Source organism: Dendrobates tinctorius, unplaced genomic scaffold (genome assembly GCF_039654945.1).
Source record: "Dendrobates tinctorius isolate UK_male_01 unplaced genomic scaffold, ASM3965494v1 ptg000189l, whole genome shotgun sequence".
In the NCBI taxonomy this organism is placed as follows: Eukaryota; Metazoa; Chordata; class Amphibia; order Anura; family Dendrobatidae; genus Dendrobates; species Dendrobates tinctorius.
This window is the reverse complement of record NW_027361856.1, coordinates 4,821,591-4,839,745: the sequence shown is the minus strand read 5'-3', so window position 1 is coordinate 4,839,745 and position 18,155 is coordinate 4,821,591. Positions and strand designations below refer to the sequence as shown.

General features: G+C 47.5%; 1 protein-coding gene across 3 annotated transcripts in view; it reads right to left on the bottom strand.

Annotated features, from left to right (window-relative positions):
• GON4L (gon-4 like) overlaps nucleotides 1–17,859 on the bottom strand; it is a 31,266-nt gene extending 13,407 nt beyond the window's left edge. The window contains exons 1-14 of one of the 3 annotated variants that reach the window (XM_073552298.1): nucleotides 17,702–17,859; nucleotides 6,587–7,085; nucleotides 6,422–6,517; nucleotides 3,994–4,157; nucleotides 3,838–3,912; nucleotides 3,669–3,719; nucleotides 3,503–3,553; nucleotides 3,157–3,252; nucleotides 2,940–3,053; nucleotides 2,710–2,865; nucleotides 2,378–2,570; nucleotides 2,024–2,125; nucleotides 1,890–1,930; nucleotides 57–160 (exon numbers count right to left, since the gene is read on the bottom strand). In XM_073552298.1, coding sequence (XP_073408399.1) covers nucleotides 57–160; nucleotides 1,890–1,930; nucleotides 2,024–2,125; nucleotides 2,378–2,570; nucleotides 2,710–2,865; nucleotides 2,940–3,053; nucleotides 3,157–3,252; nucleotides 3,503–3,553; nucleotides 3,669–3,719; nucleotides 3,838–3,912; nucleotides 3,994–4,157; nucleotides 6,422–6,517; nucleotides 6,587–7,079 — 1,736 coding nt within the window. In that variant the 5' untranslated portion in view covers nucleotides 7,080–7,085; nucleotides 17,702–17,859. The remainder of the gene's footprint in view (nucleotides 1–56; nucleotides 161–1,889; nucleotides 1,931–2,023; nucleotides 2,126–2,377; nucleotides 2,571–2,709; nucleotides 2,866–2,939; nucleotides 3,054–3,156; nucleotides 3,253–3,502; nucleotides 3,554–3,668; nucleotides 3,720–3,837; nucleotides 3,913–3,993; nucleotides 4,158–6,421; nucleotides 6,518–6,586; nucleotides 7,086–17,701) is intronic. The other 2 variants (XM_073552299.1, XM_073552300.1) reach the window with 2 other exon arrangements.
• Nucleotides 17,860–18,155: the final 296 nt, after the last annotated feature.

Here is an 18,155-nt window from a genome sequence, read left to right as displayed (position 1 = left end):
GCAGCAGTTCTAAGGCTGCTCTGCCCCATAGAGAGGAGGCGCTGTCAGTCACTCACGTGATGGCTTGCGGGGTGTTGAAGTCTAGCAGTGGCTCAGTGTTACCGTCCTCATCATCCGCACCTTCATCTTCTAAGTGAGAAATTCCCATCTCATCCTGAAACTGAGAAGAAAGATCCAAGTAAGCCACAGTGTTGTGGTGAGGAGGCGAGAGAAGAGGTGGGTGCGGTCTCGGCAAGAGGAGGGGGACGACAGCATTTTATCTTCATTAATGGGAATCTGTCACCCCTTTTTCAAATATGAGCTGCCGGCACCGACATCAGGGGCTTATCTACAGCATTCTGTAATGCTCTAGATAAGCCCCCGATGTAACCTGAAAGATAAGAAAAAAAAGTTAGATTATACTCACCCCGGTCCGATGGGTGTCGCCGTCCGGTCCGACACCTCCCATCTTCATACGATGCCATCCTCTTCTTTACTTCCTGTCGTGGCTCCTGCGCAGGCGCACTGCTCTGCCCTGTTGAGGGCAGAGCAAAGTCCTGCAGTGCGCAGGCATCGGGAGAGCTGTGACGGGCAGGAATGAAGAGGACGTCATCGCTGCAAGATAGGACGCGCCGGACCGCGACTCCCTCTGGACCCGAACCAGACCGCCCCTGGGTGAGTATAATCTAACTCCTTTTTCTTCTCTTACATCGGAAGCTTATCTATATCATTACAGAATGCTGTAGAAAAGCCCCTGATGGCGGTGCCGGCAGCTCATATTCGAAAAAAGGGGTGACAGATTCCCTTTAACCAGATATCTATTTTCTGTTACCCAGGAGGAATAGACTTCTCTATATGTTGACTTTGAATTTATGCATTTCTTTTCTGTTGGTCAAGAGTCTGAAGTGTTGACTTCTTGTAGGTTAAACTGTAGGAGCTGATAGAATTTATTGTACCGTTATCTTTGCAAAACAGTGATACAGGGTCACTGAACAATGATGTTTGCGGATATGTTTATTATACGTTGTGCAGGCCAGCTAACTTGATGAATTGCAAAAGAGAGGAGGAAAAACTATGCAAATCGATTATATAGTCAAGGCGAGTTAACCTCATCACATCTTCTTGACCTCTGGATGCTGGTTTAAAGGACAACAGTTGTGAACTATAAAAAGGGCATATGCCTCTGTAATTATATACATCCAAATATCCAAGACTCTTGACAAAACTACAGCCAGGAACACACTACAGGATAGCTGCCAGATCATGGCTCCATCATGAGGGACACAGATTTGACATTCTACAAGATGCCAGCTTAGGAGACCATGTCCATTCAGAAAGTAAACAGATCTGCTCTACTGACCATCACTGAACCATGGATACGTTTGGGGTAGTCAGGATTTAGACCCACTGGTCGCATGAGCCCCATGGATATTTTTGGGGACGTCAGGATTGGGACCCACTAGTCATCTGGCTTCATGAAGATGGTTGGAGAAGCCAGGTTGTGACCCTCCAGTCACCTGGCCTTTTACCTCAATGGACTGTCATCTTCCTAAGCTTGTCATTACCTCCTCTCTGTGCATGCCATAATTAGGGTAGTCGGCCCTGAAAGCTCTGAAGTCACAGACCGGCTCACTGCTGGGACTTTTCTGTCTGCTATTGTGTGTTAGTGGTTCAATGAAGTATTTCCACACTGTTTTACCCTCACCCTGTGTTGTCGGGGTAGTATTACACCCACGGTTAAAGGAGAATGGGCGTTGGGTGGGAGGATCCCTGGTCAATGCGGTTTTGGCTAGCAGTCTAGAGCACCCACTGACCCCCCTTCGTGTCTCCACCGGGGGGCAGCGGCGGCAAGAGAGCGGGGGCAGGAAGAGAGAGAGAGGGGCGGCAGAAGGAGAGGGGGCTGTACTCACTGTCTCAAATAGCTCCTCCATCAGCTCATTCACTTCTTTTTCTGCCAATCAGAATAATGAGAAGAAGATGAAGCTCCATCCTCCAAGGACCCCCCCCCCCCCACCACTCCCCTTTCCTCAGTTCACCCACTTACTGGTGATTCGCACGGCACGATCATTGCGCAGGTCCTCTGTGTCCGGCTCATCCCAGTCCTCCAGAATGTTGTATTCTGGGTCATCATCATCGTCTGCTTCATCTGAAACAAGAGATGGCACGATCAGAGACAGGACAGTGGGGCGCCTGGATGGCTCGATCAGAGAGGGTAGTGTGGGGGGAGCCAGACGGCGCAGCATTGGGGGAACGCCAACGCGGTGGTGGGTGCGAGAGCCCCAGCACTGGGGAAGGCGGTGGTGGGTGCGAGAGCCCCAGCACTGGGGAAGGCGGTGGTGGGTGCGAGAGCCCCAGCACTGGGGAAGGCGGTGGTGGGTGCGAGAGCCCCAGCATTCACCATCGTTTCCCACGTCGTCGTGCATCAGGCCGCGTAGCCAGTTCTTCCAGTTGTCATCATCAGCGGTGTTTGCTTCATACATGTCGGGGGTGATGTCCGGGGCCTGTAGTTCGGCCTCCAGCTGACCGATGGGCACATTCTTCAGCGGCCTCTTGGAACGTGTGCGGCAGGCGATGAGATTTTCTTCCAGGGACTGTCAGGATTAGAAGCATCAACCAGTGTCACCTCAGAGGATAGTGGAACCTGGGAACCATGGGCTGAGGGGGAGGGCGTACCTGGGACCCACGGGGCAGGGCATACCTGGGAACTACAGACAGAGGGGCAGGGCGTACCTGGAAGGACCCAATAGTGACTGGATGGCTATCCAGCTCCTCATCCACGGCGTGCAGTTTATCCATGAAGGCACTGTCAGGGGTGTCCTTTAATTTGGGGGGTGGAGGAGGCCCCATGGGAACAGATTCCGTAGTGATGATATTCACAGCGCCCTGCTGAATGGACAGATAACACCCATAATTAATGCACACCTGAGCCACGTCTGCCCCGGCCACATGTGGTAACTTACCTGCCGGCCATCCATACGCTCCTCAGCCTGCGACTCCAAGAAATAATGGCCTCTCATACGCTTGTGCCCACGTGGGGAGGACGCCGTGCTCTCCACATCACTCTCCAGCAGACTCTGCAGACAAGACACAGCATGAGTGACCTGAACCCCGGCCAGCAGGGCCCCATCGCGTACCCCCCAGCCAGCAGGGTCCCCGCCCCATAGTGCACACCCTCACCTCTTCAGCTGTCTCATCTTCATCCTCCTCTTCTGGCCGATACTCCTCATCTGATGAATCCTCTTCTTCCAGGGGGATGTCAACAAACTGAGGTACCTGATGTAAGATAGGCAGGAAGGGGGAGTAGTGAGCACATGTAAGAGGATGGGGGTCATTAGCCAGGGGATGATCGGCAATCCCACCACCCCAGACCCAAGCACTGAACCCCTCACCCCCATAATCCAGGCTCCAGGAGTCTGGGGTCACATCCAGCAAACCCCCTACCCCAAAGTGTTTAGTGTGATCCCCAACTACAACGTATCCGAAGCAAATCTTCTACCGAGGCTCAGGTCCCCCAACTGCTCACCTGCTGCTGGCTGCTCTTCTTGATTGGAGACAGGTTCCAGGTAGGGATGACCTAAGAGTAAGGGCCTTAGTCAACAAACGGGGGTCGTAGATGGGCAGACAAACAGGGCCACAATCAGCGGGCGGACAAATGAACGGACGACGCCAGTCAGTGGGCGGACACTCACCACACCTTTCTCCACCACCTCTTTTAGCTTTGATCGAGTCATTTTGGGTTCCTGTAAGACAGAAGCGGGGCAGTCACACATCCCTCTGCTGCTCTTGCTCCCTGTTATCAGCCAAATGAAGGGACTCGCTCGTCATTGGCCGGTGAACGCCAGCAGGGCGATTACTTACGAAGGGCGGCAGGCCTTGGCTTTCTGTGATGGCGGCCTTCATCATGGCCACAACATGCTCATTAGTGATCACCTCCTGCAATGCAAGCAGCACAGGTAGCGATGAGGACAGGTACTACAACTCCCAGCATGAGCCCTCACTGGTGGAGTCACTCACATGGAGAATGTTGCGGACGTTGACCACTGTAAGGTTGTGCTGCTTGGCTCCGTCCTCCAGTGTTCGGTCCAGGTCCTCATCCAGGTCACAGGTGAGCGGCTCGGCATCTTCTCGCTTCCTCTTCCCTACAAGTTTCTTCTTTTTTCTGCTCTTCTGATTGTCATCTAAAAGAATCAGATGGGCTGAAAACATAAATCACTCCAGAGGAAGCAGAGCGGAGTCGACAGCCCAACCAACCACCCCAGGAGACAGAGCGGCGTCGGCAGCCCAACCAACCACCCGGGAGGAAGCAGAACTGCATCCACAGCCCAACCAACCACCCGGGAGAAGGCAGAACTGCATCCACAGCCCAACCAACCACCCGGGAGGAGGAAGAGGCGCATCCACAGTCCAACCAACAACCCGGGAGGAAGAACCACATCCACAGTCCAACCAACAACCCGGGAGGAAGAACCACATCCACAGTCCAACCAACAACCCGGGAGGAAGAACCACATCCACAGTCCAACCAACAACCCGGGAGGAAGAACCACATCCACAGTCCAACCAACAACCCGGGAGGAGGAAGAGCCGCATCCACAGTCCAACCAACAACCCGGGAGGAGGAAGAGCCGCATCCACAGTCCAACCAACAACCCGGGAGGAGGAAGAGCCGCATCCACAGTCCAACCAACAACCCGGGAGGAGGAAGAGCCGCATCCACAGTCCAACCAACAACCCGGGAGGAGGAAGAGCCGCATCCACAGTCCAACCAACAACCCGGGAGGAGGAAGAGCCGCATCCACAGTCCAACCAACAACCCGGGAGGAGGAAGAGCCGCATCCACAGTCCAACCAACAACCCGGGAGGAGGAAGAGCCGCATCCACAGTCCAACCAACAACCCGGGAGGAGGAAGAGCCGCATCCACAGTCCAACCAACAACCCGGGAGGAGGAAGAGCCGCATCCACAGTCCAACCAACAACCCGGGAGGAGGAAGAGCCGCATCCACAGTCCAACCAACAACCCGGGAGGAGGAAGAGCCGCATCCACAGTCCAACCAACAACCCGGGAGGAGGAAGAGCCGCATCCACAGTCCAACCAACAACCCGGGAGGAGGAAGAGCCGCATCCACAGTCCAACCAACAACCCGGGAGGAGGAAGAGCCGCATCCACAGTCCAACCAACAACCCGGGAGGAGGAAGAGCCGCATCCACAGTCCAACCAACAACCCGGGAGGAGGAAGAGCCGCATCCACAGTCCAACCAACAACCCGGGAGGAGGAAGAGCCGCATCCACAGTCCAACCAACAACCCGGGAGGAGGAAGAGCCGCATCCACAGTCCAACCAACAACCCGGGAGGAGGAAGAGCCGCATCCACAGTCCAACCAACAACCCGGGAGGAGGAAGAGCCGCATCCACAGTCCAACCAACAACCCGGGAGGAGGAAGAGCCGCATCCACAGTCCAACCAACAACCCGGGAGGAGGAAGAGCCGCATCCACAGTCCAACCAACAACCCGGGAGGAGGAAGAGCCGCATCCACAGTCCAACCAACAACCCGGGAGGAGGAAGAGCCGCATCCACAGTCCAACCAACAACCCGGGAGGAGGAAGAGCCGCATCCACAGTCCAACCAACAACCCGGGAGGAGGAAGAGCCGCATCCACAGTCCAACCAACAACCCGGGAGGAGGAAGAGCCGCATCCACAGTCCAACCAACAACCCGGGAGGAGGAAGAGCCGCATCCACAGTCCAACCAACAACCCGGGAGGAGGAAGAGCCGCATCCACAGTCCAACCAACAACCCGGGAGGAGGAAGAGCCGCATCCACAGTCCAACCAACAACCCGGGAGGAGGAAGAGCCGCATCCACAGTCCAACCAACAACCCGGGAGGAGGAAGAGCCGCATCCACAGTCCAACCAACAACCCGGGAGGAGGAAGAGCCGCATCCACAGTCCAACCAACAACCCGGGAGGAGGAAGAGCCGCATCCACAGTCCAACCAACAACCCGGGAGGAGGAAGAGCCGCATCCACAGTCCAACCAACAACCCGGGAGGAGGCAAAACTGCATCCACAGCCCAACCAACAACCCGGGAAGAGGCAGAGCCGCATCCACAGCCCAACCAACCACCCGGGAAGAGGCAGGGCCGCATCCACAGCCCAAAAAACCACCCGGGAAGAGGCAGAGCCGCATCCACAGCCCAAAAAACCACCCGGGAAGAGGCAGAGCCGCATCCACAGCCCAAAAAACCACCCGGGAAGAGGCAGAGCCACATCCACAGCCCGCCCAACCAAAAACCCGGGAGGAGGCAGAGCCGCATCCACAGCCCAACCAAAAACCCGGGAGGAGGAAGAACTGCACTTTGGGCCACTAACCTCTCAGACAGTGCAGCCATCAGTCAATTCAACTCCATGCACTATAACAAAAGTAGGATGTGGTAACTGACCATAAGGGATCACCAGCTCCGCATCACCCTCCTCGTCTTGGGAAACATGTGGGCACACACCATGGACCACTTCTGTGTCAGGGGGATGTTGGACACCTGAGAATACAACGTCTTAGTACCAAGAGAGGTTTGGTTACACAAGGGATGAGTATATACAGTCCTCACCAGTATCGATTCCCTCCATCTCCAGTTGTGACTTGGTAGTCCTGCTGACACTGGCATTGGACATTGTGCTGACAGTCAGACCCCCAGTCGTGGACTTCCGATGTGAATCAGAGTGTAGCTCTTCCCCCACAACATTGGGGTCAATGTGTGTTACACCGGGGGAATCTGTGTTAGTGGGTCTCTGTACAGAGTCCAGTCTTGGCCGCAATGTGGTAGGACAACACTGGGCTCTGCCTTTATTAGGACAGTGAGGGGAGTCAGGAGGACCTTGGGGTGTAGAACTAATGGAAAGTATTTCTGTGGGGCTGGTGGGTCTCCTGCAATGCTCCGTGCTGGCTACAGCATCAGCACTAAGGGGTTTCTGCAAAATGGAAAGTCCATCAACAGCAAAGCCACGTAGCGAGCAGGAAGGGGGACGAGGAGCAGGACCAGCAGATCCAGACCTCCGAAGACCACGGAGATCAAAAAGATCAGCGCTGGAGAGGTCCTCCATCACCGGCTGCAAGGAGACACAAACAGGAGTCAGTATAGCCGTCATATAAAGATACACAGGAAAGACACCCCAACATATAATGTATATACTGCCCCGTATATTATATACCCCAGTATAATGTACACACTGATCTTCGTGAATTATGCACACCCCTGTACTATACTGCATTCGTATAGTAAATACACTCTCTGCACTACACTGCCTCATTATATACCCACTGTAGAACGTATATTGTCCAACAGATTATACACCCCCGTATAAGGTATACAACTGTCCCCGAAATCATACACCGCCCCGTATAATGTATATAATTCCACTGTATAAAGTATTTGCTGTCACCGTATATTATAAACCCCCTCGTATAGTGTATACACTGCACCTTGGAATTACACACCCATGTACTATACTATACATCCACTACACTATACTGCACCGTATTATACAACCTTAAACGAAACCACCCCATATTTTCCTATATAATGCACACACATCTACACTATGCCGCCCTGTATATTCCTGTATAATGCGCACACATCTGCACTATACTGCCCCGTATATTCCTGTATAATGCGCACACATCTACACTGTACCGCCCCGTATATTCCTGTATAATGAGCACACATCTACACTATGCCGCCCCGTATATTCCTGTATAATGAGCACACATCTACACTATGCCGCCCCGTATATTCCTGTATAATGAGCACACATCTACTCTATGCCGCCCCGTATATTCCTGTATAATGAGCACACATCTACACTATGCCGCCCCGTATATTCCTGTATAATGAGCACACATCTACACTATGCCGCCCCGTATATTCCTGTATAATGAGCACACATCTACACTATACCGCCCCGTATATTCCTGTATAATGCGCACACATCTACACTATACCGCCCCGTATATTCCTGTATAATGCGCACACATCTACACTATACCGCCCCGTATATTCCTGTATAATGAGCACACATCTACACTATGCCGCCCCGTATATTCCTGTATAATGAGCACACATCTACACTATGCCGCCCCGTATATTCCTGTATAATGAGAACACATCTACACTATACCGCCCCGTATATTCCTGTATAATGCACACACATCTACACTATACCGCCCTGTATGGGCAACAAACAAGGAGAATTGGAACTACTAACACAGGAAAAGAAATATGATGTCATTGGAATCACTGAAACTTGGTGGGACAATACACATGATTGGAATACAAGACTAGAAGGATACAACTTATTTGCAAGAAACAGACTTGATAAACGAGGAGGGGGTGTCGCATTGTATGTTAGAAACGCGTATATCTGCACAGAGATTGAAGCTTCAGAGACTGGGAGTTCTGTGGAAACTGTTTGGGTAAGAATACAAGGACAGAACAATGGAAAGGACACCATTGTAGGCATTTACTACAGGCCGCCTGTGCAAGCTGAAGATATGGATGAACTCTTTCTGCATCAAATGGCCAAGTTCTCCAAAAAATATGACATAGTGGTCATGGGAGATTTCAACTATCCAGACATTTGTTGGGAATCTCTCTCAGGCAAAACTAACAGGTCAAGGAAATTCTTATCCTCTCTTGCTGACAACTTTATCTTCCAAAAGGTAGGGGAGAAAACAAGGGGAACTGCTACCTTGGATCTAATCCTTATAAACAGGGAGGAAATGGTTGAGGAGGTAAAAGTGGCTGGGACCCTAGGAGGTAGCGACCATGCTATTTTAGAGTTTTGGATAACTAGAGGCGGAAGACCTGTGAAGGCTCAGACGTCAAGGTTAGATTTCAGAAAGGCAGATTTTAAGGGATTCAGAAAGAGAATTGGAGGGATCCAATGGCTGGATATCCTTAAAGACAAAAATGTCCAGGAAGGATGGGAAATCTTGAAAAATGAAATTCTCAAAGCACAATTGTTAACAATTCCAAAAAGAGGGAAGAATAGGAAGCATTTAAGGAGGCCAGGATGGATGAACACAGAACTTAAGCACATGCTAAAAAGGAAGAAAAAAATGTTTATAAAATGGAAAGAGGGAGGCATATCTAAAGAAGAATATAATGCTGTCTGCAGAACCTGCAGGGAACAAATCAGATTATCTAAAGCTGACAATGAATTGAGGCTTGCAAGAGATGTCAAAAGCAATAATAAAGGATTTTGGGGATATGTCAAAAGTAAAAGAAAAGTCAAAGATGCTATAGGATTTTAACAGGATGAAAATGATGAAATGGTAAGACAGGATGTTGAGAAGGCCAAACTTTTAAATTCCTATTTTGCATCTGTTTTCTCTCAGAAAGGAAATGTAACATCAACTGTTCTTCACTGTCCTATTAAGGGAATAGAAGAACCCAGGATATCTATAAACAGAAAGATAGTGAGGAAACACTTAGCTAACCTAAATGAATTCAAGTCACCAGGTCCAGATGAATTACACCCCAGAGTACTGAAGGAGATAGCAGAAGAAATTTCTGAACCCCTCTCCATAATCTTTGAAAATTCTTGGAGAACAGGAGAAGTCCCAGAAGACTGGAGAAGAGCAAATGTTGTTCCTATCTTCAAAAAGGGGAAGAAGGTGGACCCAGGCAACTATAGGCCGGTGAGTCTGACTTCTATACCAGGAAAGATCTTTGAACAAATTATTAAACAACATGTATGTCAGTACCTGGATAAGAATGAAGTGATTAAACAGAGTCAGCATGGGTTTGTAACTAATAAGTCATGTCAGACTAACTTAATTTCCTTCTATGATGGAATCACTGATTGGGTGGATCAAGGAAATGCTGTAGATATAGTATATCTTGACTTCAGCAAAGCATTTGACAAAGTATCTCATACAATCCTTATACAAAAAATGACTAAGTATGGAATGGACAAGGCAACTGTTAGGTGGATTCATAACTGGCTTAGTGATCGGACCCAAAGAGTGGTCGTAAATGGCTGCACATCAAGTTGGAAGAATGTCTCAAGTGGGGTACCACAGGGCTCTGTCCTGGGCCCTGTATTGTTCAACATCTTTATCAACGATTTAGATGAAGGAATTGAGGGTAAACTGATTAAATTTGCTGATGACACAAAGTTAGGAGGGATAGCTAATACTAGAGAAGAGAGAGAGAGGATTCAAAAAGATATAAATAAACTGGAGAAGTGGGCAGCAACAAACAGAATGGTTTTTAACAGGGAAAAATGCAAAGTACTACATCTGGGCAATAAAAATGAAAAAAGCATATACAGAATGGGAGGAAAAGGGCTAAGCAACAGCACATGTGAAAAAGACTTTGGCATACTAATAGATCACAGACTGAATATGAGTCAACAGTGTGATGCAGCAGCAAAAAAGGCAAATGCAATTCTAGGATGTATTAACAGAAGCATACAGTCTAGATCACGTGAAGTCATTATTTCCCTCTACTCCTCTTTGGTCAGACCTCATCTGGAATACTGTGTCCAGTTTTGGGCACCACATTTTAAAAAAGACATCAACAAACTGGAGCAAGTTCAGAAAAGAGCGACCAGAATGGTGACCGGTCTGCAAACCCTGTCTTATGAGGAAAGGTTGCAGGATTTGGGAATGTTTAGTTTGCAAAAGAGAAGAATGAGAGGAGACTTAATAGCTGTCTACAAATATCTAAAGGGCTGTCACATTGTAGAAGGATCAACTTTATTCTCATTTGCACAAGGAAAGACTAGAAGCAATGGGATGAAACTGAATGGGAGGAGACACAGATTAGATATTAGAAAAAACTTTTTGACAGTTAGAGTGATCAATGAGTGGAACAAGCTGCCATGAGAAGTGGCGAGTTCTCCTTCAATGGAAGTCTTCAAACAGAGGCTAGACAGACATCTGACTGGGATGATTTAGCGAATCCTGCTTTGAGCAGGGGGTTGGACCAGATGGCCCAGGAGGTCCCTTCCAACTCTACGATTCTATGATTCTATGTATATTCCTGTATAATGCGCACACATCTACACTATACAGCCCCGTATATTCCTGTATAATGAGCACACATCTACACTATACAGCCCCGTATATTCCTGTATAATGAGCACACATCTACACTATACAGCCCCGTATATTCCTGTATAATGAGCACACATCTACACTATACCGCCCCGTATATTCCTGTATAATGCGCACACATCTACACTATACCGCCCCGTATATTCCTGTATAATGCGCACACATCTACACTACACCGCCCTGTATATTCCTGTATAATGCGCACACATCTACACTATACCGCCCCGTATATTCCTGTATAATGCGCACACATCTACACTATACCGCCCCGTATATTCCTGTATAATGCGCACACATCTACACTATACCGCCCCGTATATTCCTGTATGAGCACACATCTACACTATACAGCCCCGTATATTCCTGTATAATACGCACACATCTACACTATACCGCCCCGTATATTCCTGTATAATGAGCACACATCTACACTATACAGCCCCGTATATTCCTGTATAATACGCACACATCTACACTATACCGCCCCGTATATTCCTGTATAATGACCACACATCTACACTATACCGCCCCGTATATTCCTGTATAATACGCACACATCTACACTATACCGCCCCGTATATTCCTGTATAATGCGCACACATCTACACTACACCGCCCTGTATATTCCTGTATAATGCGCACACATCTACACTATGCCGCCCCGTATATTCCTGTATAATGTGCACACATCTACACTATACCACCCCGTATATTCCTGTATAATGCGCACACATCTACACTATACCACCCCGTATACCGCCCCGTATATTCCTGTATAATACGCACACATCTACACTACACCGCCCTGTATATTCCTGTATAATGCGTACACATCTACACTATACCGCCCTGTATATTCCTGTATAATGCGCACACATCTACACTATACAGCCCCGTATATTCCTGTATAATGCGCACACATCTACACTATACCGCCCCGTACATTCCTGTATAATGCGCATCTACACTATACTGCCCCGTATATTCCTGTATAATGCGCACACATCTACACTATACAGCCCCGTATATTCCTGTATAATGCGCACACATCTACACTATACCGCCCCGTATATTCCTGTATAATGCGCATCTACACTATACTGCCCCGTATATTCCTGTATAATGCGCACACATCTACACTATACCGTCCTGTATATTCCTGTATAATGAGCACACATCTACACTATACAGCCCCGTATATTCCTGTATAATGCGCACACATCTACACTATACCGCCCCGTATATTCCTGTATAATGAGCACACATCTACACTATACAGCCCCGTATATTCCTGTATAATGCGCACACATCTACACAATACAGCCCCGTATATTCCTGTATAATGCGCACACATCTACACAATACAGCCCCGTATATTCCTGTATAATGCGCACACATCTACACAATACCGCCCCGTATATTCCTGTATAATGAGCACACATCTACACTATACCGCCCCGTATATTCCTGTATAATGAGCACACATCTACACTATACCGCCCCGTATATTCCTGTATAATGAGCACACATCTACACTATAAGGCCCCGTATATTCCTGTATAATGAGCACACATCTACACTATACCGCCCCGTATATTCCTGTATAATGAGCACACATCTACACTATACCGCCCCGTATATTCCTGTATAATGAGCACACATCTACACTATGCCGCCCGTATATTCCTGTATAATGCGCACACATCTACACTATACCGCCCCGTATATTCCTGTATAATGAGCACACATCTACACTATACCGCCCCGTATATTCCTGTATAATGAGCACACATCTACACTATACCGCCCCGTATATTCCTGTATAATGAGCACACATCTACACTATACCGCCCCGTATATTCCTGTATAATGAGCACACATCTACACTATAAGGCCCCGTATATTCCTGTATAATGAGCACACATCTACACTATACAGCCCCGTATATTCCTGTATAATACGCACACATCTACACTATACCGCCCCGTATATTCCTGTATAATGACCACACATCTACACTATACCGCCCCGTATATTCCTGTATAATACGCACACATCTACACTATACCGCCCCGTATATTCCTGTATAATGCGCACACATCTACACTACACCGCCCTGTATATTCCTGTATAATGCGCACACATCTACACTATACCGCCCTGTATATTCCTGTATAATGCGCACACATCTACACTATACCGCCCTGTATATTCCTGTATAATGCGCACACATCTACACTATGCCGCCCCGTATATTCCTGTATAATGTGCACACATCTACACTATACCACCCCGTATATTACTGTATAATGCGCACACATCTACACTATACCGCCCCGTATATTCCTGTATAATACGCACACATCTACACTACACCGCCCTGTATATTCCTGTATAATGCGTACACATCTACACTATACCGCCCCGTATATTCCTGTATAATGCGCACACATCTACACTATACAGCCCCGTATATTCCTGTATAATGCGCACACATCTACACTATACCGCCCCGTATATTCCTGTATAATGCGCACACATCTACACTATACAGCCCCGTATATTCCTGTATAATGCGCACACATCTACACTATACCTCCCCGTATATTCCTGTATAATGCGCATCTACACTATACTGCCCCGTATATTCCTGTATAATGCGCATCTACACTATACCGCCCCGTATATTCCTGTATAATGCGCACACATCTACACTATACCGCCCCGTATATTCCTGTATAATGCGCACACATCTACACTATACCGTCCCGTATATTCCTGTATAATGCGTACACATCTACACTATACCGCCCCGTATATTCCTGTATAATGCGTACACATCTACACTATACCACCCGTATATTCCTGTATAATGCGCACACATCTACACTATACAGCCCCGTATATTTCTGTATAATGCGCACACATCTACACTATACAGCCCCGTATATTTCTGTATAATGCGCACACATCTACACTATACCGCCCCGTATATTCCTGTATAATGCGCACACATCTACACTATACCGCCCCGTATATTCCTGTATAATGCGTACACATCTACACTATACCACCCGTATATTCCTGTATAATGCGCACACATCTACACTATACAGCCCCGTATATTTCTGTATAATGCGCACACATCTACACTATACAGACCCGTATATTTCTGTATAATGCGCACACATCTACACTATACTGCCCCGTATATTCCTGTATAATGAGCACACATCTACACTATACCGCCCCGTATATTCCTGTATAATGAGCACACATCTACACTATGCCGCCCCGTATATTCCTGTATAATGCGCATCTACACTATACCGCCCCGTATATTCCTGTATAATGCGCACACATCTACACTATACCGCCCCGTATATTCCTGTATAATGCGCACACATCTACACTATACCGCCCCGTATATTCCTGTATAATGCGCACACATCTACACTATACCGCCCCGTATATTCCTGTATAATGCGCACACATCTACACTATACCGCCCTGTATATTCCTGTATAATGCGCACACATCTACACTATACCGCCCTGTATATTCCTGTATAATGCACACACATCTACACTATGCCGCCCCGTATATTCCTGTATAATGTGCACACATCTACACTATACAGCCCCGTATATTCCTGTATAATGAGCACACATCTACACTATACCGCCCCGTATATTCCTGTATAATGAGCAGACATCTACACTATACAGCCCCGTATATTCCTGTATAATGCGCACACATCTACACTATACTGCCCCGTATATTCCTGTATAATGAGCAGACATCTACACTATACCGCCCCGTATATTCCTGTATAATGAGCACACATCTACACTATGCCGCCCCGTATATTCCTGTATAATGCGCATCTACACTATACCGCCCCGTATATTCCTGTATAATGCACACACATCTACACTATACCGCCCCGTATATTCCTGTATAATGCGCACACATCTACACTATACCGCCCCGTATATTCCTGTATAATGCGCACACATCTACACTATACCGCCCCGTATATTCCTATATAATGCGCACACATCTACACTATACCGCCCCGTATATTCCTGTATAATGCGCACACATCTACACTATACCGCCCCGTATATTCCTGTATAATGCGCATCTACACTATACCGCCCCGTATATTCCTGTATAATGCACACACATCTACACTATACCGCCCCGTATATTCCTGTATAATGAGCACACATCTACACTATACCGCCCCGTATATTCCTGTATAATGCACACATCTACACTATACCGCCCCGTATATTCCTGTATAATGCGCACACATCTACACTATACCGCCCCTTATATTCCTGTATAATGCGCACACATCTACACTATACCGCCCCGTATATTCCTGTATAATGAGAACACATCTACACTATGCCGCCCCGTATATTCCTGTATAATGAGCACACATCTACACTATACCGCCCCGTATATTCCTGTATAATGAGCACACATCTACACTATACCGCCCCATATATTCCTGTATAATGAGAACACATCTACACTATACCGCCCCGTATATTCCTGTATAATGAGCACACATCTACACTATACCGCCCCGTATATTCCTGTATAATGAGCACACATCTACACTATACAGCCCCGTATATTCCTGTATAATGAGCACACATCTACACTATACCGCCCCGTATATTCCTGTATAATGCGCACACATCTACACTATACCGCCCCGTATATTCCTGTATAATGCGCACACATCTACACTATACCGCCCCGTATACCGCCCTGTATATTCCTGTATAATGCGCACACATCTACACTATACAGCCCCGTATATTCCTGTATAATGCGCACACATCTACACTATACCGCCCCGTATATTCCTGTATAATGCGCATCTACACTATACTGCCCCGTATATTCCTGTATAATGAGCACACATCTACACTATACCGCCCCGTATATTCCTGTATAATGAGCACACAACTACACTATACAGCCCCGTATATTCCTGTATAATACGCACACATCTACACTATACAGCCCCGTATATTCCTGTATAATACGCACACATCTACACTATACCGCCCCGTATATTCCTGTATAATGCGCACACATCTACACTATACCGCCCCGTATATTCCTGTATAATGAGCACACATCTACACTATACCGCCCCGTATATTCCTGTATAATGCGCACACATCTACACTATACCGCCCCGTATATTCCTGTATAATGAGCACACATCTACACTATACCGCCCCGTATATTCCTGTATAATGCGCACACATCTACACTATACCACCCGTATATTCCTGTATAATGCGCACACATCTACACTATACAGCCCCGTATATTCCTGTATAATGCGCACACATCTACACTATAAGGCCCCGTATATTCCTGTATAATACGCACACATCTACACTATACCGCCCCGTATATTCCTGTATAATGAGCACACATCTACACTATGCCGCCCCGTATATTCCTGTATAATGCGCACACATCTACACTATGCCGCCCCGTATATTCCTGTATAATGCGCACACATCTACACTATGCCGCCCCGTATATTCCTATATAATGCGCACACATCTACACTATACCGCCCCGTATATTCCTGTATAATGCGCATCTACACTATACTGCACCGTATATTCCTGTATAATGCGCACACATCTACACTATACCGCCCCGTATATTCCTGTATAATGCGCACACATCTACACTATACCGCCCCGTATATTCCTGTATAATGCGCACACATCTACACTATACCGCCCCGTATATTCCTGTATAATGCGCACACATCTACACTATACCGCCCCGTATATTCCTGTATAATGCGCACACATCTACACTATACCGCCCCGTATATTCCTGTATAATGAGCACACATCTACACTATACCGCCCCGTATATTCCTGTATAATGAGCACACATCTACACTATACCGCCCCGTATATTCCTGTATAATGAGCACACATCTACACTATACAGGCCCGTATATTCCTGTATAATGAGCACACATCTACACTATACCGCCCCGTATATTCCTGTATAATGAGCACACATCTACACTATACCGCCCCGTATATTCCTGTATAATGAGCACACATCTACACTATACCGCCCCGTATATTCCTGTATAATGAGCACACATCTACACTATACCGCCCCGTATATTCCTGTATAATGAGCACACATCTACACTATACAGCCCCGTATATTCCTGTATAATACGCACACATCTACACTATGCCGCCCCGTATATTCCTGTATAATGAGCACACATCTACTCTATGCCGCCCCGTATATTCCTGTATAATGCGCACACATCTACACTATACCGCCCCGTATATTCCTGTATAATGAGCACACATCTACACTATACCGCCCCGTATATTCCTGTATAATGAGCACACATCTACACTATACCGCCCCGTATATTCCTGTATAATGAGCACACATCTACACTATACAGCCCCGTATATTCCTGTATAATACGCACACATCTACACTATACCGCCCCGTATATTCCTGTATAATGAGCACACATCTACACTATACAGCCCCGTATATTTCGGTACAATACCTCTGCGGTAACGCATAGATACCGTGCAGTCCTCTGCGCTCTCGGGATACAGCCGATGTTTCCCGCTTGGCTCCGGTTCACTCTATGATATAAAAACACAGACACCTCCTCAAATGCGCACGCGCAGCAGCCGAAAAATGATATCGCGATCACATGACGTCACTTCCTTTAACCTACCCATCTCGGATACGCAAGAAACTTGCTCAGTAGGCGGAGCTATACATGTCTGTTAAGCACAGGAGACACATTAGTGCACTGCAGGGCTCTGTATATAGAGGTCGGTGCTCTGTATATAGAAGTCAGTGCTCTGTATATAGAGGTCGGTGCTCTGTATATAGAGGTCGGTGCTCTGTATATAGAAGTCAGTGCTCTGTATATAGAGGTCAGTGCACTGTATATAGAGGTCGGTGCACTGTATATAGAGGTCGGTGCTCTGTATATAGAGGTCGGTGCT